Source organism: Protopterus annectens, chromosome 4.part0 (genome assembly GCF_019279795.1).
Source record: "Protopterus annectens isolate FY-2018-M chromosome 4.part0, PAN1.0, whole genome shotgun sequence".
Taxonomy (NCBI): Eukaryota; Metazoa; Chordata; order Ceratodontiformes; family Protopteridae; genus Protopterus; species Protopterus annectens.
The window spans coordinates 584699762-584727076 of record NC_056733.1 but is presented as its reverse complement, the minus strand read 5'-3'; the positions used below and the strand labels follow the sequence as shown (position 1 = coordinate 584727076).

The following is a 27315-nucleotide window of genomic DNA, read 5'->3' as shown; positions in this document are numbered from 1 at the left end:
TATTTTAAATCAACTATCTCCACTAGAACAGTGCCTTACTGTACTGTGGTGGTTTCACTTTCAAAAAGCTTTTATCCTGCCCTGGAAAAGCTTGCTGCAGTGTCCAATTCACTGATGTCATCAAGGCCACTAAATACAGGTAGTTTTCTGCCCAATTCCCTTCCCATACTGACATCACCATGACCATCCTAAAAACCCACCCATGCTGTGATGTCACAGCTCCCTGGTCCTTCCCCTACCCATACAGAAAGTCAAGGCTAGAACAAGAAAACAGTACATGAGTTTGGTCTCCTGCTGTTGGCTGTCAATCACAACAGGTAACAGCTCAAATTACCCTTAGCACTTTGACAGCTAGGGAAGTTAGGTGTGAAGGGGGATGGGAGATGAGTCAAAGTAGTACAATTCAGGGTTCACAAAAGACTTCAGTTTAGCCATTCTAAAAAGAAGCAGCAATAAAAAGCACTTTGAAAGCCTGTTCTGTGACATTTGCACTGTTTGTGTTTTAAGTAGTCATTGAATGGCATGAAATGTTACTTAAAACTGACTGACTGAAAGACAGCACTGTATGCATGTAAAATCAACACAGTGAAAGGAGCTTTAAGAAGAAAGACATCTGCGTGATGTAATTTTTTTTTTTTTTTTACAAACACTGCATTGTGGGATACCTAGAGGCAGACTAAACAATCAGAATTACTTCAAGATGCAAGACACCATGTGGTCAGACTCAGAAATTACATACAAAAACATTTAAAAACCTGTAAATAGTCCCAGAGTGGTGTTAAAATGTAGGAAACACCAAACCATGATGAAATAAACATGTTTGTTGAGTCTGTGGTTACAGTTCTCCTTTAATTTTCTTTTAGGAAATGAATGATTATGCCTTTTTCCTTTTCTTTAAATTTACAGAATGTCAATGTTATATAGACATCTTGTTTAGAAAAAATGTTTTTGATGCACGATTATTAAAAACTGCAGTTGCTTTGCGATTGGTACAGAAAAATTAATGCTGTAATCTGTAGTTGCTGTGGTTATTTAATAATATTAGTGTAGCCATTATCTTTCACATTACACAATGAAATATTGTAAGTGTACACAAAAAGTGCCTGTGTCTTTTGGGGCAGACCATGTGTGAAAGAGAAAAATAGTTTTATGATCACTGTTAAACGGTTGCTGGTATAACTCACTGTGGATAATGCAGGAGTTGGACTACAATATGTGCATTACTGTGACTATTATACTCAAAGTGGTGCAATCCTTTCAGAAGAGTTGCATACCACAGGGACAGTACATGCATGAAAGAAGCTGAATCTAGTGCAGGTGTATTTTAGAAACATACCAATATGTTTTGATGTTTATTATTATAATCTTAAAGTGTTCTTAATGCAAATGTTTTTAGACAGTTCACAACAAGCATGCATATTTTTACTTCTTCTCACAGGAAGTTAATAGGTAACAGAATATCCTGAAGAGATCTTTATTTTACAACACATGAATTAGACAACTATTTATGTCCCTGAAAGTGGTGTTTCCTTCCATTTCAATTGACAATATGAAAAAGGAAAACATTTATAAGAATTGTAACTTGATACTCGGAGATTTAGTGTGCAACTGTTTTACTTACCTCTGCACTTAAAGCATGCCCTACCTACTACTTAGAAATGAAATATCTGTTACCATGTTTATACTGGAAAATGTCCCCGTTTCACATGATATACAGACATTCACATATATATGTATTTAAAAAAAAAAAACATACTAATAGTCCCCATCAATAGGGTTGCGTGACCCTAGATGGTCATAGCCTATCAAATTGTATTAGACTTGATCTCCATTAGGTGTGAATATACGACTTTTGCACAGGGTGGCAGAAAGCAGCCCATATCAAAAACATGCTTTTACTGGGCAGCCATTATGTAAGAGGAAAAAGAAAATGATACAGTTATAACTCAAACTACCAGATGTGAATCAATCCAAGTAGTGGGTCAAACAGAGTTTACATTTAAATCCTTAAGGGTGGAACTGTAGTCTTAGGTGCATTTTTTACCAGAGTACTCTATTATAATTTCCTGACAATTGTATTATGAACCTCACTAAGGAGAAATGAAATATGACCTTTTGTAAATAGGTACCAAATGCAAGGGTTCATAGGTCTTTCAGTATTACAGTCTGACATCTTTCATTATAATCAGTTTCAATGGGGAACATACAACCTATGACCAGACATCAGTATTTGAAGGACTTCCAGTTCTACAGTTTGACATTAGATCTACAGTTTGACATTAGATCTTGTTTATAATAAGAGTGTAGAAAACCTCTGATCATGAAGCAGGGTAAAACTAATGTCCATATCATACACAAGTTGTCATAGCATCAGAAATAATCATATGTACTGCTTCAAAAATAAATTCTCCATTGTATCATGCGATGCGTTAAATTCCATGGGTTGAAGCAACTAAAAAAGTGTTGAGGTGAAATTCTAAAGGTTGAACAGCAATCTTAGATGCATATGTTAGCTGAACAGCTTGTTATTACAGCCCAAAAGGTCAGGGGGGCCAACACATGGTCTTTTACATGTAGGGGGGTCCATAGGCCTTCATTACTACAGTCTGATATTTTGCATTGTACTCTGTTTCACTGGGGTGTTTAATATATCAGGATGCAGAATACAATGTTGGTCTAAAATATATCTTTATTAAGTTTCCACTGAAGAAGTTGTCATCATAACTTATTTCAGCAGAAAGACTTTTTTAGCTATAGTATTTCATTACTTTTTTCAGTTTCAATATATCATGGCTTAGATCATTAGATACCATTATCTGAAACAGCTAGAGCAGTGTTATCAAGTTCAAAACCGAGAAACACCAAAATCCATGAATAGAATAGAAGTTTCAGATAGAAGCATTTTGTAGATGAACATCCTGTTGTCACACTGTGTAAAACTTTTCTTAAAGTGAGACAGACAAATTACTTTTTGGAATCATGCTGGCTTAAAATTAGTTCATCAAATCTCAACACTGCAAAAAGGTTATGAAACAGAAAATGCTCTCTCTTTTTTTTCTTTGTAATAGGAGAGGTAAACCTTCCTGCACTCCATTTGGGAAGAACCCTCACTTCACTAACTCAACTGTCACACAACAGTGATGGGAAATGGCAAAATTAAGGTTCTCCAAAAAATGTTTTTCAGCATGACCATTTTGTGATATTGGGACACAGAAAAATGCTTATTGTGTTCCTGAACTTTTATACCCAAAGTACCAGGTGTAAAAAGTTCCCAGGCCTTCACTGTCACAGTTTGACATTTGTATTATATTCTGTTTTCAATACTACTAATTTACAATAAATCTTTGCTAAATTACTACATCAGAAGTAAATATTATATATAGTTTTCTTGAAACGGGACATTTGTCACAAGAAATGGGACAGTCCTAACAACTTAGACTAATATGCAGTAAAGAACACTATATGAAGTCAACGATGTGTGTGTCTATCTTCACACCTCAAATCACCATCAAATGCATTCTGTACCAGACAGTCATGACATAATATTCTAAAAAAAATGGACTATACCATTTCAAATGGTTTCAGAGATACATGATCATACACTGCTAATTGCTACCGGTAGTTTATAACTACTTGGGGACTCTGATTTTTGTCATTTGGTTCGTAACAAACATGCATTTCATATTTTTAGGAAAACATTTTTGTATATATCTGAATCATATCACTTTGTTCTTATGAAATGAGGACCAAGCATATTGTTTTTTCCTGGTAGGCAGCACATTTTTGGAATTCTTCTGTCCGTTTTCCTAACTGCTATTAGGTCATGCACAATTTCATAAGAATATCTTCTAGCAGAATTAGATTCAAGATCAAAATTTAGACCAGACCAGCCTTCTGAAATTGGCAAAATGCAACATTTGTAGAACAGCCACTTGTGAACAAAAGTGCAGTTTATACTTTTTTCTTAGTGAGAAATATGAAAACAATTGAAAGCAAACATGCAATACTACTGTGACTTTAGGCCTAAAATTGTTACGTGTTTCTGTATTGAAGTGGTACTTTCCTCTTTTTGTATATGTGGCATAAAAATGACATTAAATTGACAGTTTCATTACAATTCAAAATGAGGCTGTCTCTTTGTTCTTGCAGGCAGGAGCCCACTCTAAGGAAATTTTACAGATAATTATGCCAGTAACACTCCTTAAATTAAAGAGATGCATTTTTATATGAACAACAAAAAATGCTGTCCTCTGGAAAATGAGGAGGAAGTGTGGCACATAGCACAACAATGCCAGCCAAAGCATCATAAGGAAAATGTTTGGGCAGTTACAACTTCCTTCTGAATAGGCTTGCCAGCTGCCCATTTTTTGAACGGACTGTCCGGTTTTCTGACAAATTGTCCAGTTACAAATTTCATTCAAAACTGGACACGTGAAGTCCGGGTTTTTTTGTGCCACTGAGTAAAGTTGGAGTAAAAAGTTCAATCAATATGCAGTACACTTAAAAACCGGAATGCTGATAAAACAAAAACTGAGCATCCATTTAAGAGTCAGCTGTTCAACTCACTTCAGTAGCATCAACTTCCAAACAGAATTTCTCTCCCTCTATGGCTGATTGGCCAGTTCCTTACAGAATGCCCTTGAGCCGCCCTTCACTGATTGGATGGATGCTGCGCCAGCTGCCTGTATTAAATCTTTTCCAGCCAGGGTGCCAGTCTCAGTACTGGAAACGTTATGTATTGCTGTCTGAGAAAAGAAGTAAAGTGGAAAGTTGATGCACAAAGGTTGGGAAGTTGTGAGCCAAGAACCATACGCTCAAGTTCCGCTATGTATTGCCTGCTGTGTTGGAACACTGGGTCAACGGGATTGGATTGAAAGGTAGTAAACCTGATGATTGTTAGCTTTCTTTCTTTTTCGTAGGCTTGCATATTAGCCCGTATATCAGTACTTCAGTGGTCTTGAGAAATAGTGTCTGGACCTGCAGTTTATTCGGTAGGGGTCTCTGATAAAAGACTGTAGTGAAGGTTTTGTGCACTTAGCTGTTCTGAAACTGAAACTATTGTAGTAGTGTGGCAGATTGGTTCTGGGGTTTGCCCTTGGTTGTAAACAACTTTATTTAGCTGCATGTATTATGTTTGTTTCTTCAGGTCATTTATGAGATATTTACTACTGCCCAGTAAGACAATATAGTGTTTACATCTGGATTACATGATGTACACTAATTATTTAAATAGAAGTTGTTAGGGGTGGGAGGTTGACTTCTGTTGAACTGATAGAAGCAGAATATTTGATGAGTGGAGTTCTTTTTGTAATTTTAGTAAACTGAAGAAGCTTAGCTGTGATTGGTACTGTGGGCTTAGTATTGTGTGTGCCACTTGCTGGTAGCCTGAACACCTGTGCAGTCTGATTACTGTCTCTTCATAGTTAGCCACAATGTCATGAGACGTGTTTTGATGATCATGTTCCTTTCTCCCCTGCTTATAAACTGTCCCCGAGTCAAATTTTATTTCTCTTTTAATCCCCCTAAAACTGGTGATGATTGGAGAAAAGGTGGAGAATTGCACTTAAGAAATAATGACAATAATTATAGTTAGACTTTTTTATTTCAGAAAATGGATATGAATTCATATTCTCTTATTCTGTCAATGTCTCAAGTTAATAGTACTAATAATTTTAAAAGTGTTCCTGATTGCCCTGACTATTTCTTAATTTGTCCCTGAGGACCAAGAGCCATGCCCCTGCATGTTAACACCAAATGAAAGTCAGACAAGTGATACTTTGAGGAAGTAACTGGGCTGCAGTTATTTCCACTTGTACTGCTGGTTTCATGTGGCCACTTACCAATTATTAGTCCGACCTTTTCAGTTGTTTCTGTTTTGGTTGTATTGAGGTGTCACCCTGACATGAAACTAATCATGCTGCTATTTACTTAATGATCACACAATGCACTTTTGTGGAGGAAAATGGCCACAGCCATGCATTTACTTTTCCAAGCAAATCAACTGCATGAAGTTTCAGTCAAGGCCAGGTCAGTAAATCAAATGTCAGTTGACTGCCAGTCATTGACTATACAGATGTGTGCAGAAAGCAGGACATGGAAGGATGCACATTAGCTAAACCCTGCCCACGACTGGTGGAATTTAGGTTTAGGGAACGGAAACAGATTTTAGGTTTAGAATGTTATTGGGAGTTTGGGTTTAGGGAGTATGCATAGTTATGACTGAATAACATTCTATTAGTGATGCATCACTGGCTGATTTACTATGCTTTTTTATCGAAAAGCAAAGCAAATCAGCTGAAAGCAGGCATCCAGAACAGAAAAAGAAGGTGTTCCCATCAGCTGATGTCACAGTGATGCCACAAAATAGGTGGAGCATGGGTGAGAGGGGTGGGAATGGGTGGAGCTATGGGTGATGCAAGGGGCCTGACCTTAGTCCGGTTTTAGCCACAAAGAAAGCTGGCAACCCTACTTCTGAACTTCAGGATAATTAAGTCCGTTCAGTTAGTCAGTCAGTCATAGCTTTGAAGTTCGGCACAAGAAAAATCCGAGTCATCAACGTTAAGCAAAGATGTTTTTCCAAGTGTAGAAATTGCTCTTTATTATACAACCTATTCACCAATTAGAAAGAAAAGTTACAAGACAAACATACGATATTTTACATGAAACTCATATTGTGTCAGCACAATCTATTAAAGGAAAATTCCACACTAAAACTAAATAATATTTTTTCATCATCCATAAATATGTATGTTTTATTTACGCATTAGAATCACTCTGTTTTTAATATCTTATTCACTCAAAAATGCCATAATGGAAACTACCAGTTTCGGATTCCCTGCAAAATAAAACAACCTAGGTATAGTGGCCTAGCCTGAAGGGCACATTCAGGAGGCCTCAAAGCACAGTTATAGTGACCATGCTTTGAGTCACTGGCTTTTTATATAGTCTATGAAAGCAAAGTCACTGCTTTCTTTTTAACCAAATTCCTTCCATTAGTGTTTACTTTAAACTCATAAAAGCCTTTCTTGATTCATTTAATTTTCTCCAATAATAAAATAAGTGCAAATAAGGGGTTTAGGTCTCAAATATTTATGCTAGCACAGGGGGCATGGGCATGGACAGATGAAGCACATACAATGACCCAAGTGATCAACATTTGATTAGTAGCATGGCAGCTGAAAAGCTGTGACATGAAAGGCTGGGGAGGGCAGGGTAAAGCTGGCTCTGTACAGCACTGGTCGGATAAGGGGTCAGTACTGGGATATTAACACATGGTCTGGGAGAGGTGTTAGGCTCTCAAACTATCAATAGCTGTTGATCGTCATAGTGGGTGCTCAGAAGTGAGTGTCTCTGTGGTAACCAGGTGGTGGGTTTAGGCATGTGTCCTCTTAAGCCAGGATGTCAGCGAGGACACTAAGAACTATCATGGTTGCTTGTAGGATTGCCATCTGGAAAGATTTTGCCCTGATGCTAGGTGAAATTCCCACATAGGAAGATGAATGGACAATATCCAATTAGAGGGAAGGCTTGATACTCAGAGGTAGACATGCATCTGTAGCTTTTCTCCCCAGGCCACTGCAGAAAAATGGCTCATTCCAAGTCGGACTTTCCCAGCAAACAAATGATAAATGAATAAATAAAGGTATATGCCAAATGTCAAAGAGAGGGAAAAAAAAGTTGTAACCCTTAAAAAAAAAATTCTAGCAATTCACTCCTTCATGTACTTAAAAGTGTTAAAGTTGTTATTTTTGCTCAGCAATTAATAAACAAAACCTATCACTAGTAAGTTAATGACAGCCACCTGTAACTACAGAATTATGCACAACATCAAACCTTAACAGTCAAAGCCATTATTTCACTGCCCAAAATTAAAATATTTACCATTTTCTTTATGCAGTGCTCCAGTGAAACGTTTCCCTGTTCTTCATGTAAAGATTACCTGAAAAACAGTTTCACTTGAGAAGTTTACATTACTTACCACCCTTAACAAGGCAGGCCCAGAATATAAAATTATGAGTGGTGACCAGTACTAGAAAATACAGAACCTCTGCTGTCTACATTAGTTTATGCAGGTCGAGGCAGATTCCTTTCTGAAACAATGCTATATTTGAACAGAAAAAAAATGGTGGGAATGTTATGATATGTGGCAGAGAAACAAGTGGAAATGCAAAATTTAGAAGGCAGTGAAGGGTTTCTGCATACCAAAGAGCATTTAAGGTGATTTTATAGGAAGAAAATACATTTTGGAATTAAGGTTAACAGTATCTGAGGATGGCATTTTTGATTCAGCCTGTAGTCCTTCTTTGCTTTCATGCTTTAGACAAACTTCATAGAAGCTACAACAAAAGAATAGATTTAGCACTATTTATCTTGTCCAAACACTGAATGAAGTTTTGCAGGTTCATCTTTATTAATAGCATTTATTGGTTTGTAAAGAAACAGTTTTCATAACAATATAAATAAATCAAATAGTGCTGTATATTGTTCCATGCAACCTTATAATCTTCCAAGTTAAAGGCCCAGCTCTTGGTATACCAAAGGAAAACAATACTGCTTTTAAAAGTATTCCACAGTTTGACATGGATGTGATCCATTTTTCAGGGCTCAAACTTTTCAGCAGTTACATTCAGATAAATGCTAAACATTTAACAGATAAATAATAGAAACAGTATATGCTATTAGCCCGACAGCACATTTACACATAAATACAACAGTAAACATGTAAACAGCTAGGAGATGACCTGTAAAATCCTACCTAGGAATGCAATTCCACTCTTCTCTAGCAGCTCTGGAAGTTTAGGGTTCTCTGAAGCATGACCCCAGCCTGCCCAAACACCCTAAAGAGCAAACAAAAACAAAAATACTGAAAAGTCCATCTATATCGTTTGGAGAGGTTTTAACTTATTTCCAGAAAGACACGTTGCACAATTAATGAAAATCACCACCATACTATTTACGTGTCTTGTACTTTGAATCACTGTGTGAAACACAGAAAACACACACACATAAAAAAACATTCTTAAATGTATAACCAGTTAAAATCAAGTGCAAAGCTTTCACACAAAAATTATGAATTCAATGAAAGCTAGAGCCCATAATGACATATTAACTTAAAACAATGCAACTTAAATATTTTAATATATAGAATAGACACAGCCATCCTTTTCATACAAGTAAAATTGTTTAGTAAAACATTTAAATGCAGACTAAGCTAATTTATACAGCATTAGCAACATGAATTAAAGCAGTGGGTCTTCCAATGGCAACTTGGTATGCTTAGAAGCAAAAAAATTCTCCACATCAAAAACACACAAGAGAGAGTACACGCACTCACACACACGCGCACACACATGCACACATATGCACACACACATACACACATGCACGCACACACACACACACACACACACACACACGCACACACATGCACGCGCACACACATGCACGCGCACACACATGCACGCGCACACACATGCACGCGCACACACGCACTCCTTTTCAAAAGATTAGGCCCATGGTCTTCACACTTTCAATAGGTAATGGACACAAACCTCATTACCAGACAACTGTAGTATCTTAAATGGGTCTATATCATATATTCAAAATTCCAAAATATCGAACACCATAAGTTCGAACTTGGAATTTCGAATTATGATAACATCAAACACTCAGAATAGCGAATTGTTTTCTCAGGGAAAAAATTTGCTGTTCCGAGAAACACACACAACACAAGCACACCAAAATAAATAAACCACACACATACAGTTAAAGCCCAACCCTACACTAAATCATACATACATTCCTTACTATCCACTTACCTTAACCCGCACCCTAAGGTCCATAACTACTGCACCACAGTGGAGGAAATAGCGGAGGAAATAGCGAAGCCACAGAACAGCCCACTGAAATCCTGCCCTAGGTAAGATTTTGATGTTCCAGGGCTTTGCTATTTTCATCCTTCGATGTAGTGGGTTCGATATTATAACATTTACAACTTTGAAGTTATAATATAGACCCTCAAACATACTCACTGACTGATGCACTGTATGCAGTTCTGAAAACCTCAGTTACATAAAGGTAAAAGGAGAAACCATAGGCCAACAAATTAAATAATCCAACTCTTACAAAAATAATACACAAAGAGAAAATAGGAATCATAGTTGGTGTCTACATTTCAATATTTGCAGGGTAATTATTCCTACCCTTCTAGTAATATTGACTAATGGGGGCATGTAAGCATAACAAGCCATCAGGTAATGCTCTTGTACTTGGGGTGCGAGTCAAGAATGCTTGTTGAAAAGTTACTTTTACTGCCAATCCATACTTCAGAGTGCAGCAATCAAAACATCTTCCCGTATCGAAAAACAAACTGAAGGTAACCCACTGGAGAAATACAGATTCAGAGCATAAAGTAAACATAAAATTATAGGTCTTTATAAAGTTGACATTTGCATGCACAATGTATGCTTAAAGTACTGCCATAATAATAGAGGCAAAGGTAGAATCATTGTTACCCAAGTAACAACCACCAAGACTTCTGCCACAGAACGTCTGACATCTTGCCTCACTTCGAGCAGGAACTCACTGTCTGTCTCTCTTGAACTGTGCACCTTTTCAGGGTAAATATTTGTGAGAGGCTGAGACAGCAGGCTAAAAAAAGATTTTGACAGCTTTTCCAGGATATTTCAAGTTCCATGGAAGAGCAACAGCTTTTCTGAGTGGTCTCAGATGAAATATGTCCTTGAGTAAGTAAGTGTATGAAAGGCTACTAGGAAACTACATTGGGTACTACATGCAAATAGGCTTAAATGACTGATTGAGGTACTTTTACAGAGGGATATATGGTTGAACAGCTCACTTAAATACTGCAGAATCATGGACACCACTGCTGTGTTCATGTCTGGATCTTCTTCCATTTGGACGAGAACGATTTTCTAGAGGTAGTCTTCATAGTCTCCTTATGTATGGCAAGCATGTCCATAGTGAACTGGTGCCTGAAGGCCAAGAGAGTTAAAACATCCAGGCAGTGAATTACAGCATTCCTTTACACAATTCATCGTAGACTCTTGTCCTGGGTTAGGAGGCCCATTTCCAAAGGTAGCAGATAAAGGTTCACACTGGATATCGGAATGTGAAGGGAGAACTAAAGCTGTCTGGGCTCACTGTTTTAACACAGCTCCACAGAGTTAGGCAACCAGCCAATGCTCTTTTGTATTCATCTGTGCAATCCAAGGATTCTGTTGCATTCTGCTAACTATAAGTACAATTTTATACTGAATTTTGCACTTTAAATTGAATTTTTGCTATATTCCTTGTTTTTTTTAATTGTTCTTGCTGATTTGTTGCACTTTTTGTCTGCTGTAGCACAGACTAGATTCAGACCTGCTGAATCTGGTTCTGTTTGTTAAATTGAGCACTAATCCAGACTATCTTTTGTTGAAGAGTGCGCCCTGCATCCTTGTGGCAGGAGAGTGCTGATTGCAGGTTGCTGGCACAGGGCTCAGTTTTGAGCTTTTTTTATTGGTTAAATTGTTTAATTCAGTTTGCTCACTGTTGCTACATAAGCCCCATATTTGCATGGGTTCGTGCTTGTTTTAACACAGCTCCACAGAGTTAGGTGGCCAGCCACTGCTCTGCTGTTTTCATCTGTTTACACATAGTGCACCTCTGATGCAAAAACTTCAGTAGATAAATTTTCCCTTAGTAGCTGCCCATGATCCAGCAGAGAAGACCTTAAATTGCACTTAGCTCAGAGAGCACCTCAGTTGCACTTTTACCCCTTAAACAGTCCCAAAACCACTAAATCTACAATAGTCTCACATGATTTAGAGAACCCACACTAGTACAGATCCTTTATAGGAGCACCCCATTAGTATAGACCCCATTAATTGCAGCCAGTTATACCATACCTCTCCATTTTATCTCCCCACTGTGAAAACAGTATTTAACTTAGAATTATGGATGGTCAGTTTCCCTCCATTTCTCCTACCAGCCTGATTGAGATAGGTATCCCTGAGGCAGTGTAGCAACTTTCTACTCCTAAATCAAGTATAATTTGTAAGAGATGCATCTACACTAAGAAAATGGAATCCTTGCTCTCTCTTGCACAGAACAATGACATTGGACAGGTCATCAGCTCACATATTACACCTCCTACGCAAACCATGCACTCAACACAAGCCACACTATGTGGAGGTAAACAGCAGAAACCTACCCAAACACCAGAGACCTTCCATACACAAACATGCTACACCCAATACAGCACCTACAGCACTCAATACACATAAAACACAAGCATCAGTGTCTCACCAAAAAAAGCCCTTAAGGGAAAGCACATCTAAACCAAATTTTGTAGTCATAGGTGACTCCATTGTGAGACACACATGTCCCACTCACCAGGCTGGACAAGGAGAAGGTTACTGTCAGCTGTCTATTGGGTGCCAGGATCCATCAGATTACACATGCACTCAAGTCTCTCAAAAAGTACCATTATGACTCCGTCATAGTTCATGTTGGTGTGAATGGCTTGAGATGTACCAAACTGGACTATGTGAAGAGAGAGATGATTGACCTTTATGCACATGTCCCAGGCAGTTATGTCCCTTCTTGAGCATTCTGCCCACACCAGGATGATACCAAAATATAAACAAAATGACTGACTTCAACAATTGGATTAGTTTCTGGTGTCATTCTAAGGGGATCCAGTTCCTGTCAGCCTGGGATGACATGCTTGATAGACAATGTCAGCCTGTGATGACATGACTGATTAGAGCACACTACTTTACCAGAGATGATCTTCACCAGTCACCTCTAGGCTTTTGGTTACTGGCTAAGGCACTTGTCTCCCCCATAGTGCCTTTTTTAGGCAAGGTCTCAAGAACAAAATTTCCAATGTGAAACTATCACTCACAAATAAATGAAGGATTATGCTGCTAAATGCTAGGAGAAACTGCACTCTCTGGAAGCACTCCTCTCCCTGGAGGATGTTGACATCAGTGCAGTCACAAGAAGCTTGGTTGAGGGCCACACACAGTATCAGCTGAGGTGCCTTCTACACTTTCAAACCACAAAATGAACATATGAGAACTAAAGGAGGAGGAGTGGCCATCTTTGTCAAATATAAATACACCTCTAGACTGGTTAGACAGGAAAACTCCATGGAGTTACTCCAAATTCAACTAACTGTGTTGTAAGACCCCCCCCCCTTAAGTCCTCGTTAGCTACAGAGCCCCTTCAATGAACCAAAATACCCACAATGCTTATTTAGACCTATCGAGTCAAATTACAACCAATACTAGTCAAGGGCAATTTTAACTATCCCTCCATTGACATGGAAACTTGTATGAGTACCGATACACTTGCACAAAGGTTCCCGGACTTTGTTAACACTAATGTCATGGAACAAATAGTATGCAACCCCACAAGGGGCTCAAATATTCTCAACCTAGTCCTCACCAACATGGGTGACCATGCACAACCACATGTATAGGACCCTCACTGGTTAAATCTGATAATAAATCAGTCACATTTGAAGTAGCTCTAACACCTGAACCCCTCTTAGGTGAAATCAGGCTAAAAAAAAAATCACCAAAACTAATTATACCCTCATAATGGATGGCATAAACAATTTCCAAGCTCCTGTTCCCACAGATGGCAGTGACATCTTTACTACGACATTCACAAATGCCCTTTACAAACACTCACACAAATGTATTCACACAACTGTACCAGATAAATCAAAACAAGATCCTCAAGAAAAAACAAGCCTCTCTAGTGGATATTTAGCATTACTAAGTTAAACAACCAAAGGAAGAAGTTGCTGTCTAAGAATAAAAAAGAGAGGTCCCAGCACTGGAAGAACACCCTCCTCTGCTTAAACAAATGATAAATCCTCTAAGGGTAATTTTGAAAACAAAATTAGCAACCATAGCCAAGGATAACCATAAGGCATTCTTCAGCTATATCCGTAACCTAAAAGATAGGACCCAGACTTGTGCTGATCTAGCTGTGGATGGCATCACACACACTGATCCTGCAAAAATAGCTGAAATATTAGCAGACAGGTTTGTTCACCCCCATCCTCTCCAAACATTCCACAAGGCATTCTATTTACATCTCCCCCACCTTGCATCTGCAAAGAGCAAGTCATTAATGCTGTCTCCAAGGCCAAAAACACAGCCTCTATGGACCGGATGGCATCCCAAGTTGGGTTTTAAATGGTGTAAAACATGAGTTAGCAACTCCATTAGGTACTCTCTTCCACCATAGCCTGAGTGCTGGTTTTGTCCCTACTGAATGGAAAACAACAACCATCATCCCCCCCTCAAATGGGGTACAGCAATGGACCCTGGGAACTACAGACCCATAATCTTAACCAGCCTTAATTGTAAGGCTATGGAAAAAATCATCCTGGACCTTATAAATAAGGCTATGGGTGATCTCCAAATCCTTGATCCATCACAGTTTGGTTTTGTCAAAGGCAGGTCATGCCTGTTAAATCTGGTGGACTTCTTTGAAAACATCGCCAGAGCCATAGACTAAGGCAAATTAGTGCACACAGCCTACCTTGACTTAGCCAAGGCCTTTGACACAGTCCCACATTCAGGCATCATTGATAAACTCTCCCAGTTGAAAATCAACCCTTATATCATCAGGTGGGTTGCTAAATGGCACACCGACAGATCACGCTCAGTGAAAGTTGGTAACTTTACCTCAACCAGCAGACCTGTCATCAGTGGGGTTACACAAAGGTCAGTGCTGGGCCCCCTATTTTTGGAATACGCTTCTGAGAAGTTCAGGCCAAAAGACATGGGATGTGGCTAAGTTTGCGGACAACTGCAAATCAGGTGCAATTACTGAATCCCCAAATGATGCCAACATATGTCAAGAGGGACTTAGACAGACCAGTGACTGCTGCTAAACCCATGGAGTCAAACTCAATGGTAAAAAATGCATCATCACTCCCTTCGGTAAAAACAATATCCTTGCAGACCATCATATAAATAATAATACCCCAAGTAATAATTCAGTAGTGAGAGTCTTGGGAACGCACGTTGACTGTAGCCTAAACTTTGACCACCATTTATCTACTGTGGTAAGGAAGGCATTCTACATTGCACACCTCATTAGTAAAGGCACTGTCTCAAGAATGAAAAAGGTCATAACACCCCTGTACTCAACCCTCATCATGCCAGTAATTGAGTACAATGCTGCCATTGGTATGTACCTTACCAGGCACCTGCAGCAACTTGAGAGACTTCAGAGATTTCTAACCAAGAAAATTCATGGTCTCAACCATGTCATACATTTACAGACTGAAGTCACTATCACTGTACTGAGTAGCATACACACTACTTAGAGGAGGCTTGTATCTGGCCTACAGAGCACTCTCGGATTCAAACTTAATGCAAATGCTGCAAATCTGCAAGTCAAATGGGACAAGGGTAACCCACTCCAGGGACCTTAACATGGCTTGAAACATAAATAGGACCTGCTGGAGAGACAGATATGTCTCCCACAGGTTGCCACTCCTCTGGAACAGGCTACCAGTTCATATTAAACAAAGCCCCTCTATGACCCTGGGAAACAGTATATTTCTGCTAGGGATTTCATCTATGACTCTCCTAGATATGGGCAGTCATTGCTAACATCTCGAGTTTAGGCAAGATCCTTTATACTGGGTTTCTCTAGTATTATACTGGATACATATGGCTAGGCTCATAAAGACCTTTGGGTCAATAGACCAGTAACCACCTATGAACCTAAAATGGTGCAATTAAGAGTATCCTATGCCTCTCCTCCATTACATTTTAGACTACTTTGGGGAGAAGGCATAGACTGTCCAAGCTACTTTATGTGATGACCTGGGGTCAAACTTCCTGAGCTATTTTGTTGTCCAGAAAAGACTAACAGTTCTGTCTCTGCAATACCTCATATGTAGTCTGTATGTAGGAAAAAGTACAGTTTTGTACCTACCATAAATGTAGATGTCCGATAGGTATGCATCTGCAATAATAACATATGGGTTGTCCTGCCTCAGGCAGCCCTTCGGTCGGCCGGATTCCAAAGTCTGGGTCTGGCCTTGGCTGATGTCGCACTTTCCCCGACGTCAGAGCTTCTGGGGTATAAAGGCATCAGCCGATGCCATTTTCCTCAATGTTTCTTGCCCCAGATGCCAGGTGCCCTCTAGGAAGGCTAAATTTTGATAAATGTTGAAAAATTCCAAACAGTAGCAGACAAAATATATATATATATATATATATATATATATATATATATATATATATATATATATATATATATATATATACATATATACATACAAACAAATACACCATAATAGATTCCCCCAGCTAGCTGAAAGAGGGGTAAGCACCCTAGGAATACCACAGAGGGGAAGGAGGGTGGGTAATCCTGACTGCAGATGCATACCTATTGGACATCTACATTTATGGTAGGTACAAAACTGTACTATGTCCTTCAAGGATGCATCTGCAGTCATAACATATGGGTAGAATACCATAGCCAAACTGGGGGAGGAGGTACCAAGATAAGGATGGTGTAGTTAAGATCCCCTGTAAAACTGCTGTTGCAAAACCTGCTCTGGATCTGGAGTATAAAGGTAGATTGTAATGTTTGGCAAATGTATGCATGGAGCTCCAAGTAGCAGCTTCTAAAATGTCCTTGGTAGCCACCCCTCATAGGAAAGCTGTAGTGGTGGCTGTGGCTCTTGTGGAATGAGGCCTGATATTTTCAGGAGCTGTCTTTCCATGAAAAGAGTAGCAAAAATGAATGCAATTTCCTATCCATTTTGAAATTGTCTGTTTGGAAATTGCTTTTCCTTGCACTCCAGTTACATATGCTACAAAAAGTTGGTCAGTTTTACTGCTGTTTTTAGTTCTGTCCAGATAGTAGCATAGTTGTCTACGTACATCCAAGGTGTGCAATAGTTTTTCCCCTTTGTTCTGCGGGTTAGGGAAGAACATAGGCAAATGAATAGCTTGGTTCAAGGATACCCTGGATACCACCTTTGGCATAAAAGTAGGATTGATTCTCAGAGACACTCTATCCTACTCTATCCTGGTGAAAAATCAGGAAAGGCTGTACTGCCATTAATGCCTGTAACTCGGATACCCTTCTTGCTGAAGTGATTGCCAGAAGGAAAGCAGTTTTCCAAGATAAGAACTGTAAGTCTGCTGATGCTGCTGGTTCAAAAGGGGGTAGTGTCAACTTTTCCAGCACAAAATTGAGATCCCATGCAGGCAGAGGGGGTCTCCTTGGAGGTTTTACATTTTTGATCCCTCTTAAAAATTGTCTGAGAAGAGGGTGGGAGAAGATAGGAGGGTCCATATTGTACTCTGCTGAAATTGCTGATGCATGAATCTTGATGGAAGAATAGGACAGGCCATTGTGGAACAATTCTGCTAAGTATTCTAGGATGTGTGCTAGGTTTGCCACTGTGACATCTGTGTCCTTTGATGTGCTCCAAATGAGGAATCTCTTCCATTTAGCTGAGTATGTCTTCCTTGTGGAGGGTCTGCGAGCCTCCAGGATAATGTCCTTGACCCTCTGAGATAAGACAGTTTGGTTTTGATTTAAGCAATTTTCCAGGCAGTTAGCTGCAGTGTTTTCAAGTTTGGATGCAGGGTCTTGAAATTGTTCTGCGTTAGAAGAAGAGGGCATAGGGGGAGAGCCCATGAGTTCTCTCGAGACATGCTTTTCAGTAGCGGATACCAGTGCTGCCTTGGCCAGTCTGGAGCTATTAGTATCACCTTTGGCTGTTCCTCCCTGATCTTCAGTAGAACTTTGTACATCAATGGGAGAGGTGGAAATGCATACACTGTTAGGGCATTCCAGCTGAAAGAGAGAGAGTCCACCCTCCAGGCTTGTGGGTGGTATATCCTTGAGCAGAATTTCTTCAGTTGGTGGTTGAGTGGGGAGGCGAACAGGTCTATGTCTGGCATTCCCCATTTGTTTGTTATGAGTTTGAAGATGTCTGGATGCAGAATCCATTCGTGAGCATCTGTGGTAGTTCTACTTAAGCTCTCTGCTAGTGAATTCTCTTTTCCTGGTACGAATTTGGCCTGCAGCTGGATATTGAGATTCAGGCCTAGGTTCCACAGATCCATTGCCATCCGGCATAGAGGGTAGGAATGTGTGCCTCCCTGTTTATGTACCACATGACCGTGGTGTTGTCTGTCCTTATCAGCAGATGTCCTTGCTGGAGGAATGATTTGAATGCCTCGATTGCATGCTTCACTGCCAGCATCTCCTTCTGGTTTATGTGCAAGTTTAGCTGGTCTGGAGACCATAGGCCTTGGATACATTTGTCTTCCATGTGTGCTCCCCATCCTAGGTCTGAGGCGTCCGTGGTGATGGTCTGCCTTGGTTGTAGTTTGTTGAAAGGCAACCCTCTGTTGGACTGGCAGGCCAGAGCCCACCCACAGGAATTCCTTTTTCAGGCATGGAATGATTGGTATCATGGTTTCTAAACTGTGCCTGTGCTGAGACCATACATTCCTTAGGTACCATTGTAATTTTCTCATATGCAGCCTGGCATGAGGAATCAAGATTATGCAGGATGCCATGTAACCCAGGGCTTGCAGGACTTTCCTTGCAGTAAGCTGAGCTTGTCTTGTCAAAGCCATGAAGTAATCTGGAAGTTGCTTTTGTTTTTCTTCTGTGAGAAAAGCCATCTGAGTTATTGTGTCCAGATCTGCACCCAGAAAGGTTATCCTTTGGGATGGCACTAGTTTTGACTTCTGAATGTTGACTGTGTATCCCAAGGCCTGTAACAGGTGTATGACATAGGCCAAATCCTTTATTAGTTTTGTCTTGTTGTCCGCTTGTATTAGGCAGTCGTCCAGGTATGGATAGATTTGAATTCCCTGAAGCCTGCAATGTGCAATTACTGATGCCAGGCATTTCGTGAATACTCTGGGTGCAGTAGATAAACCAAAGGGCAATGCTGAGAATTGATAATGCTCTGATCCTGCAAGAAATCTGAGGTGTCTTCTGCAATCTGGTCGGATAGGGACGTGCAGGTATGCCTCCTTGAGATCTAGAGTCACCAGCCAAGACTCCTTGCCCAACATGGGAAGAAGTTGCTGTAGGGTCAGCATTTTGAATTTTGGTACAATGAGGTAAGTGTTCAGTGCAGACAAGTCGAGAATAGGCCTCCATTGGTTTTCTTTTCTTGGTACAAGGAATAGTCTGGAGTAAAATCCTTGGCCTTGTTCCATAGATGGTACCCTTTCTATCGCTTTCATCAGAAGCAAATTGTTGATTTGTCTTAAAGCCTCTGGCTTCTGGTTTGGTGGAAGGTTTGGCATTCCGCTCCTTTTTGGTACAGTGTGGAAGTGAAACCTGTATCCTTTGTCTATTGTTTGCAATGTCCATGTGTCCTTTGTAATACAATGCCAGTTTTTTGAGAATAAAGCCAGCTTTCCGCCCAAGGGTGCTTCCAGTTGTTCCCTGGTAGGCGGAATCAGAGTCAAGTCATTGTGTTTGTCCTGTGGAAGTGGTTGTAGTTGCAGCTGTAGCAGTACTCCTCTGGTTGGCAGGCTGCCACTGATGACCCCTGTAGGCCCCTTTGATTGCCCTCTGCCTCTTGGGCATCTATTCCTGCCTCTCTGTGCTCTGGAAGTGTCTGGAAAGGACCAATTCTTTGAAGGCCAGTTTCTGCTGAACCTCAGAGGTTGAACCTGCAGAAAATCCTTTACTGTTTGCACAGATTTTGCTTTTTCTTCCACTTTCTTTAGAATCTCCTGTGCAGGAGAGCCAAATAAACTTTGTTTCTCTATTGGAGCATCCAGGAGTTTAGCCTTGACATGGTCTGGCAAAGATTGCTCTTTGAGCCAGGCATGCCTCCGAATTACTGCCCCAGTCATAGCTGATCTAAATGAAGCCTCCAGTGCATCATAGCCACATTTTAAGAAATGATTACTGACCTGCTGAGAGTTGTGTACCAAATCCTGAAGAGACTTACGGTCTAAAGGTTCAGGTGAAGAAAGCTTTTTATTCAGCTGATCTAACAAGTATTCTTGGTACTGTATCATATGGAATTGGCAGTTTAATGCCCTGGCAGAAAGAGTAGCAGAAGTATAAACCTTTTTACCCCATCTCTCTAATGCTCTTGACTCTCTTTCAGAGGGTAGGGGTTTTTTGGCAGTGGCAGCTGCAACGCCTTTTGAGCCCTGAGAAATAGTATCTGGGTCTGCAGCATGGGCTTTATACAGGTGGAAGTGAGAATCCGGGACCCTGTAATATCTGTCAGGTTTGGCAGGGGCCGGGGGAAGAGAGTCAGGGGCAGAACTGACATCATTATACACATCAACAACTACAGTAAGCACAGGTGGTATGGCTAAAGGCCTATGCTGGGGCAAATGTAAGAATGTCCTTAATCTTTTTCTAGAATCAGAAAAATCCTGACCCTGCCATTGAAAGTGTTCCCTCATAGAGTGCAAAGTCTTCCCAAAGGGAAATTCTTCAGGAGGGGAGGCAGAAGTCTTCTGCATCTGAATCCTCATAAGGAGAGTAGGGCCCTTCCTGATGGTCTGATAAATCAGATCCATCTGAGGAGTAATCAGAGGATAGAGGTTCAGGGGGTTCAGTCCTAGGCCTTTTGTCAGGAGAAGGGTGGGAGGCCCTGTCTGGGTGAGGTTGGGAACCCCTAATCAATGATATAAGGTCCTCAGCAAGAGTGAGAATCTGAGAACTTGAGGAAGGTCTCAGAGGGAGATTTAGCAGGTAAAGCTTTTGAAATCTTGGCAGCTTTAGCCCTGGAGAAGGCCTTAATAGACATAGAGGCAGGGGGCCTAGCTGCCCCACGTGCAGGAGTAGAAACGTCCAATGGAATGGTGTCGGACAATTCTTGTGCACTAGCTTTGGTAGGGATTTCTGAAGCCGACTCGGCCGGGGCCTCTCTGGCCTCGGTTGTCGGAGGTATAATTTCAGTAGAAGCAAGAACCGTGGACTCAGTTTCAGCCGAAACCGAGACACTCACGGTAGGCCTAACCATGGTTTCAGCCGAAACCGCGGGCCGCGAGTGTCGGTCCTTTTCCTTGCGTTTTTTGGCCAAATGTGTAGTCGGAGTCTCCGATGGCATTTTATATGCAAAAGCGCATCCAAAAAACTCTTCTGCAAACTCCGACCGACGTCTAAGAGTCCGTCGGTTGAAGGAATTACAGGCTAAACAAGCTGATACGTCGTGGTCTGGGCCTAAGCAAGGAAGGCAGTAAGAATGGAAATCCTTATGAGGTATTTGTTTCCCACAAGTTAAACAATTATTTACTTTGTCTGACATCGGCTGAGGCAAGAAAGAGTCCCCAACGGGGTACTTGGCTTTTTTCTCTGGATCTGACCGACCGGCACTTGCGAACAGCTTCTGCTTCAGGCACCGCGCGGCAAGAAAGACTGAGGAAAATGGCGTCGGCTGATGCCTTTATACCCCAGAAGCTCTGACATCGGGGAAAGTGCGACATCAGCCGAGGCCAGACCCAGACTTTGGAATCCGGCCGACCGAAGGGCTGCCTGAGGCAGGACAACCCATATGTTATGACTGCAGATGCATCCTTGAAGGACATCAACCCTGTGCAACATTTGAGAAGAAGTGCAGCTGATCTGCTCATACTACCAAACATTGAATTCAGCTGAGATGGGGTCTAGTATGCCCTTAAATTCGCCTAGGATTGAATTACTACATCCACGGCAGTGAAGCTGATGTTGTCACCTGCAAAACCCATCTTTTTAAGAGGAGATGGGAAGATCTGGTTGCCCGAATCAGGATCGTAATTCCTTTACATTTACATGTTTTCTTAGACTTAACTCCCAAGCTCACTGAACTTTGAGGCTTCCTGAATGTGCCCCTCAGGCTAGGTCTGAAGCATCCATGGGGTTATTGAAAGAAGTTCTGCATGGCTGGGATGACCACCATTGCAACGTTACAGTGCAGCATGACAAGTATCTCTTCCAGGGACTGAATGTTATCCAGTTGTTCTTATTAGGTACCACTTTGTTTCAAATTATTACACCTAAGAAAATTAATGTATTATAAAGTATGTACAAGCTACCACAGTTACAATACTTTATTAGTTTTACTATTTTATTTTAAAATACCCATAAATGGGTCTATATCACTTCATCGAAGTTTACTTACCTTGAACATCTATTCATTGAACAGACATCATCGAATGGTGCTTCATCGAATGTTCACATCAGCGAACATTTTTTCTCATGGTAAGAAATCACTTGGCCAGCATACCTACCTACAGACACTCCACAATACATCAAACTCAAAGTGGGGGGGCTATGCCCCCCACACTTATATATACCAACTCAGAGATCACACTACAGTGGGGAAAAGGGCAAATTTCTGTATGTTGGCCAAGTGACTTCCTTCCCTGGGAAAAATGTTCACTGATGTGAACGTTCAATGAAGGGCCATTCTGTGGTCAGTTCGATGAATAACCGTTCAAGGTAAGTAAACTTTGATGAAGTGATATAGACCCCCCCCCCAGAAATAATCTCAGGATGACAGTATCTGGAGCTAACATGAGCTCTTACACCTTGTCAGTGGCTGGAAAAAAGCAGTCTTCAGACATACAAAGAAGTTAGTTACTTTTCAAGGTGTACACAGAAGTCATTACCCTCCAAGTTTAAGTTCCCCTTACCTCATACAACTGACAATAGTACATTTTGTAATCGGTTCCTTTCCGTATGTAATGAAACTCAATGCAGGCATGGCTTGTAATGTTGCAGTGATGCTAATGACAACACTAAATGATGCAGCGTTGATTTTAATTGTATTAAATGTCTGCAATGTTAGCTAGAACTGTAAAGCAAAATTATACATATTAGTGCTGCACAGTTATGCACACTCACACTCCACTTATGAGGAGCTTATACCACAAGCGTATGCAAAGTGTGTTGTGCCCCCACACAGAGGACGTAGTGTCAGTTTCATACCAAAGAGGAAAAGTCATTTTGTAATAGTTGTCTCAATCTACTCTATCTTACTCTCTGAAGTGGTTTCTCTCTTTCTCTTGGCAGAGAGGAAGTACAGTTGTGTACACTTACCATAAATGTAGATGTTCGAGTGTATTCACTGTTGCAGTCATTACATTTGGGTAATCTGCTAGCAGGTTGTCCTCAGTCGGCCTGAATTCCAAAGTCTTGGGTCCTGTGTCGGTTGCTGTCTCCTCTTCCATGACGTTAGGTCGCCAGGGGTATAAAACAAGCAGCCAACACCATTTTCTTTAGTTTTTCTTGACCCAGATGTCAGGTGCCCCCAAAAAGGTAGCAAAAAAAAAAAAAATATATATATATATATATATATATATATATATATATATATATATATATATATATATATATATATATATATATACACACACACACACACACACACACACTATATATATAAATGCATCAATATAAACTTTACCTTCATCTACAAGCAAATAAACCACATAGGTTGTAGAAGATAGAGAAGGAAAGATAAACTCCAGAATGAAAGGGGGATGGCGGGAGGGTAACCTGGACTGCAACAGTGAATACTCTCGAACATCTACATTAGTGTACACAACTGTACTATGTTCTTCATGTTTCACTGTTGCAGTCATTACATTTGGGTAGAATCCCAAAGCTATGTTTGGGAGGCTGGAGCTAAACAGCATTAGGTGCGGCTATAAGGCCCTGCAGAACTGCAGTGGCAAAGCCTGCCCTGGACAGACTAGAGAGGCAAATGATAATGCTTTGTAAAAGTGTGAAAAGAACTCCAAGTAGCAGCCTCTAGAATGTCTTTGGTTGGTACTCCTCTGAGAAAGGCTGCTGAAGTAGCTGCAGCTCTGGTGGAATGAGACCTAATGCCCTTGGGCACAGGTTTACCATGGTGCAAGTAGCAGAAACGAATGCAGTGGCTTATCCACTTTGAAATCTGCTTTGAAATGGCCTTTCCTTCTGATCCTGCAGCATATGTCACTAGTAATTGCGCAGTTTTTCTTTAGTCCTGCTCAAGTAGAATCTTGGCTGTCTGTGCACATCCAAGGAATGCCGAATTCTCTCCCCCTTCTTCTGCGGATTTGGATAAAAGGTTGGCAGATGAATAGTTTGGTTAACAGCCACACTGGAAACCACCTTAGGCATAAATGTTGGATTTGTCCTCAGAGACACCCTGTCTGGGTAAAATATGATAAAAGGCTCCACAGCCATGAGGTCCTGTAGCTCTGAGACTCTTCTTGCTGAAGTAATTGCTAGTAGCAGAGCTGTTTTCCATGATAAAAACTTTATATCAGCAGTAGCAGCTGGTTCAAATGGAGGCAGGGTGAGCTTTTCCAACACATAATTGAGGACCCATGCAGGTAATGGTGATCTTCTAGGAGGCCTTAAATTTTTGGTTCCTCTAAGATACTGCTTTTGTAAAAGATGAGAAAAGATTGGTGGCTCTGTATTGTAATGAGCTGAAATGGCAGAGGCATGGATTTTTAATTGATGAGAAAGATAGGCATTTGTCAAGCATCTCAGTCAAGTATTGTAATATCTGAGGAATATTTGATTCTGCTGTATCAGTTCCTTGTGCTTTATTCCAAGCACAGAATCTCTTCCATTTGTCAGCATAAGATTTTCTAGTACTAGGCCTTCTGGCTTCCAAAATGACATCCATCACAGCTTTACGGAGATGTGTTGTTTGTATAACTACATGATCAGCCATGCTGCCAGGTTCAGTGTCTGGAGTTGATTGAGCAGGATCGGATTGTTTTGCTGGGACCGTAGTTGAGGTCTTTGAGGTAAGGTCCAAACTGGATACTGAGACAAGTACCTTAGGATTGGGTACCAGTATTGGTGGGACCAGTCCGGGGCAATTAGTATCATCTTTGTTTTCTTTTGTCTGACTTTTAGGAGGACCTTGGGAAGAAGAGGCAGTGGAGGAAAGGTGTAAACGGATAGGTTTTTCCAACTGAAGGATAGGGCATCCACTTTCCATGCTTGTCTGTGATAAGTCCTTGTGCAGAATCTTTTCAATTGATAATTTTGAGGGGAGGCAAATAGATCTATGTCTGGGCTCCCCCATTTCTTTGTTATCATGCTGAAGACTTGTGGATCTAGTTTCCACTCGTGAGGATCCATAAGGTTTCTGCTTAAATCGTCTGCCAGAGCATTTTACTTTCCTGGCAGGAATTGAGCTTGAAGATGTATTAGGCAAGTCAAAGCTGTGTCCCATAGTGCCATGGCTAATCTGAAAAGGGGGTTTGAGTGCGTGCTCCCCTGCTTGTTTATATACCACATGACCATGGTGTTGTCCATCTTTATCAGTAGTTGTCCTGGATGAAGTAAGTCCTTGAAGGCTGTCAGGGCATTTTGCACAGCTAGCATCTCTTTCTGGTTGATATGTAGATGCATTTGTTTTGGGGTCCACATGCCCGCAATGCATCTTCCCGCTATGTTGGCCCCCCAGGCATAATCTGATGCATCTGTTGTCATGGTTTGGCTGGCAGGGAGTAGAGTGAAGGCCCGTCCCATGTTTTGGTGACATGCCTTTGCCCACCACAGATACTCCGGTTGTAGGCAGGGAATGAGAGGCATCATTGTTTCCAGACTGTGACAATGCTGACTCCATAAACTTTTTAGGTACCATTGAAGTTTCCTCATATGCATTCTTGCATATGCAATCGGTAGGATGCAGGATGCCATGAAGCCCAAAGCCTGCAGAATTTGTCTTGCAGATAACTGGGTTTTTGTTGCCATCAGTTTGAAGTAAGTAGTCAGTTGCCTTTGCTTGTCTGGCATGAGGTAAGTCATCTGGGCAGTTGTATTCAAGCTTGCACCCAGGAATGTTATCTTTTGAGGGGGTACCAGTTGTGATTTCTTTTCATTTGTTGTGTACCCTAGGCATGTTAGCAGCCTTTTCACAAATGCCAGGTGTTGAAGAAGAATGTCCTTGTTCTCTGCTTGAATGAGACAGTTGTCCAAGTAAAGATATATTTGAATACTTCTTTGTCTGCAAAATGCAATTACTGGTGCCAAGCACTTTGTAAAGACCCAGGATGCATTAGATAAGCCAAGGGGCAGTGCAGAGAATTGGTAATGCATTAAGCTAGCCTTGAATCTGAGGTATCTTCTGCATGACTGTCTTATTGGAACATGCAGGTATGCCTCTTTTAGGTCTAATGTCACCAACCAAACATTCTTGCCCAGCATGGGCAGAAGCTGCTGCAGCATTCAGCATTCAGCATTCAGCAGAAGATGCTGAAGTCAGCATTTTGAATTTTGGAATGTCCAGGTGTGTGTTCAAAATCGATAAATCCAGTATTGGCTGTCAGGCCTTGTCCTTTCTGGGTACCAAGAACAGTCTTGAGTAAAAACCTTGTCCTTTTTCCTGTTCTGGTACTGGCTGAATGGCCCCCATATCCATGAGGGACGTGACCTGTTTCTGTGCCTCTGCCCATTGATTTTTTTGGCAGATCTGGCCAACCGTTTTCCATTGGCAGAGTATGGAAATGGAATCTGTATCCCTGTGGTACTATGTTTAGCACCCACTTGTCCTGGGTTGTTAACTGCAAATTTTGAGCAAAAAGTGCTAATTTTCCCCCCTAAGGGTGCTGCCAAAAGATAAGTGCTTGGCGAAGGCAGAGGGAAGTCATTGGGACTGTTTTCTGTAGGTTTGCGCCTTATTTCCTCCAGATTTGGAGGTAGAAGCGCCCCATTGCTTTGACCTGTATAAATCTTGTGCCTGGTATCTGGAACCCTTAGGGCATCTGGATTTGCCCCTTTGAGCTCTGTCTGACACAGGAAAGGACCAATTTTTTTTTAGGCCAGTGTCTACTGAATCTTGGTGGCTGAACTTGTAAGAAGTCTTTTACAGTTTGCATAGACTTAGCTTTGTCTTCCATTTTCTTTAAAACCTCTTCTGCCTTAATACCAAACAGAGTATCATGCTGTAAAGGTGCATCCAGCAATTTAGCTTTAACATGATCAGGCAAATTTTGTTCCTTTAGCCAGGCATGCCTCCTAATCACAGATGCAGTAACTGCGGCCCTGCAAGAGGCCTCTAAAGAATCAAAATCACATTGCAAAGTATGCTTTCCAACTTGTTCAGCTGCATGCAATAATTCCTGCAATTCTTTATTTTCAGCACATTCAGAAATCAACATCATTTTCTGTTTCAGCAATCCCATAACATGCTGTTGATACTTGAGCATATGAAACTGGCAGTTTAAGGCCCTAATTGCCAAGTTTGCAGACGTATAAACCTTTTTTCCCCATCGATCCAGTGCCCTTGAATCTCTGTCAGAGGGGGTAGGATTTTTTGCTGTTGAG

The 27315-nt window shown here is 40.9% G+C and overlaps 1 protein-coding gene across 1 annotated transcript in view; it reads right to left on the bottom strand.

Annotated features, from left to right (window-relative positions):
- Positions 1-27315, bottom strand: part of ACACB (acetyl-CoA carboxylase beta) — a 1510375-nt gene that overhangs the window by 1320788 nt on the left and 162272 nt on the right. Inside the window, exon 4 of the mRNA XM_044068517.1 lies at positions 8756-8837. Coding sequence (XP_043924452.1) covers positions 8756-8837 — 82 coding nt within the window. The remainder of the gene's footprint in view (positions 1-8755; positions 8838-27315) is intronic.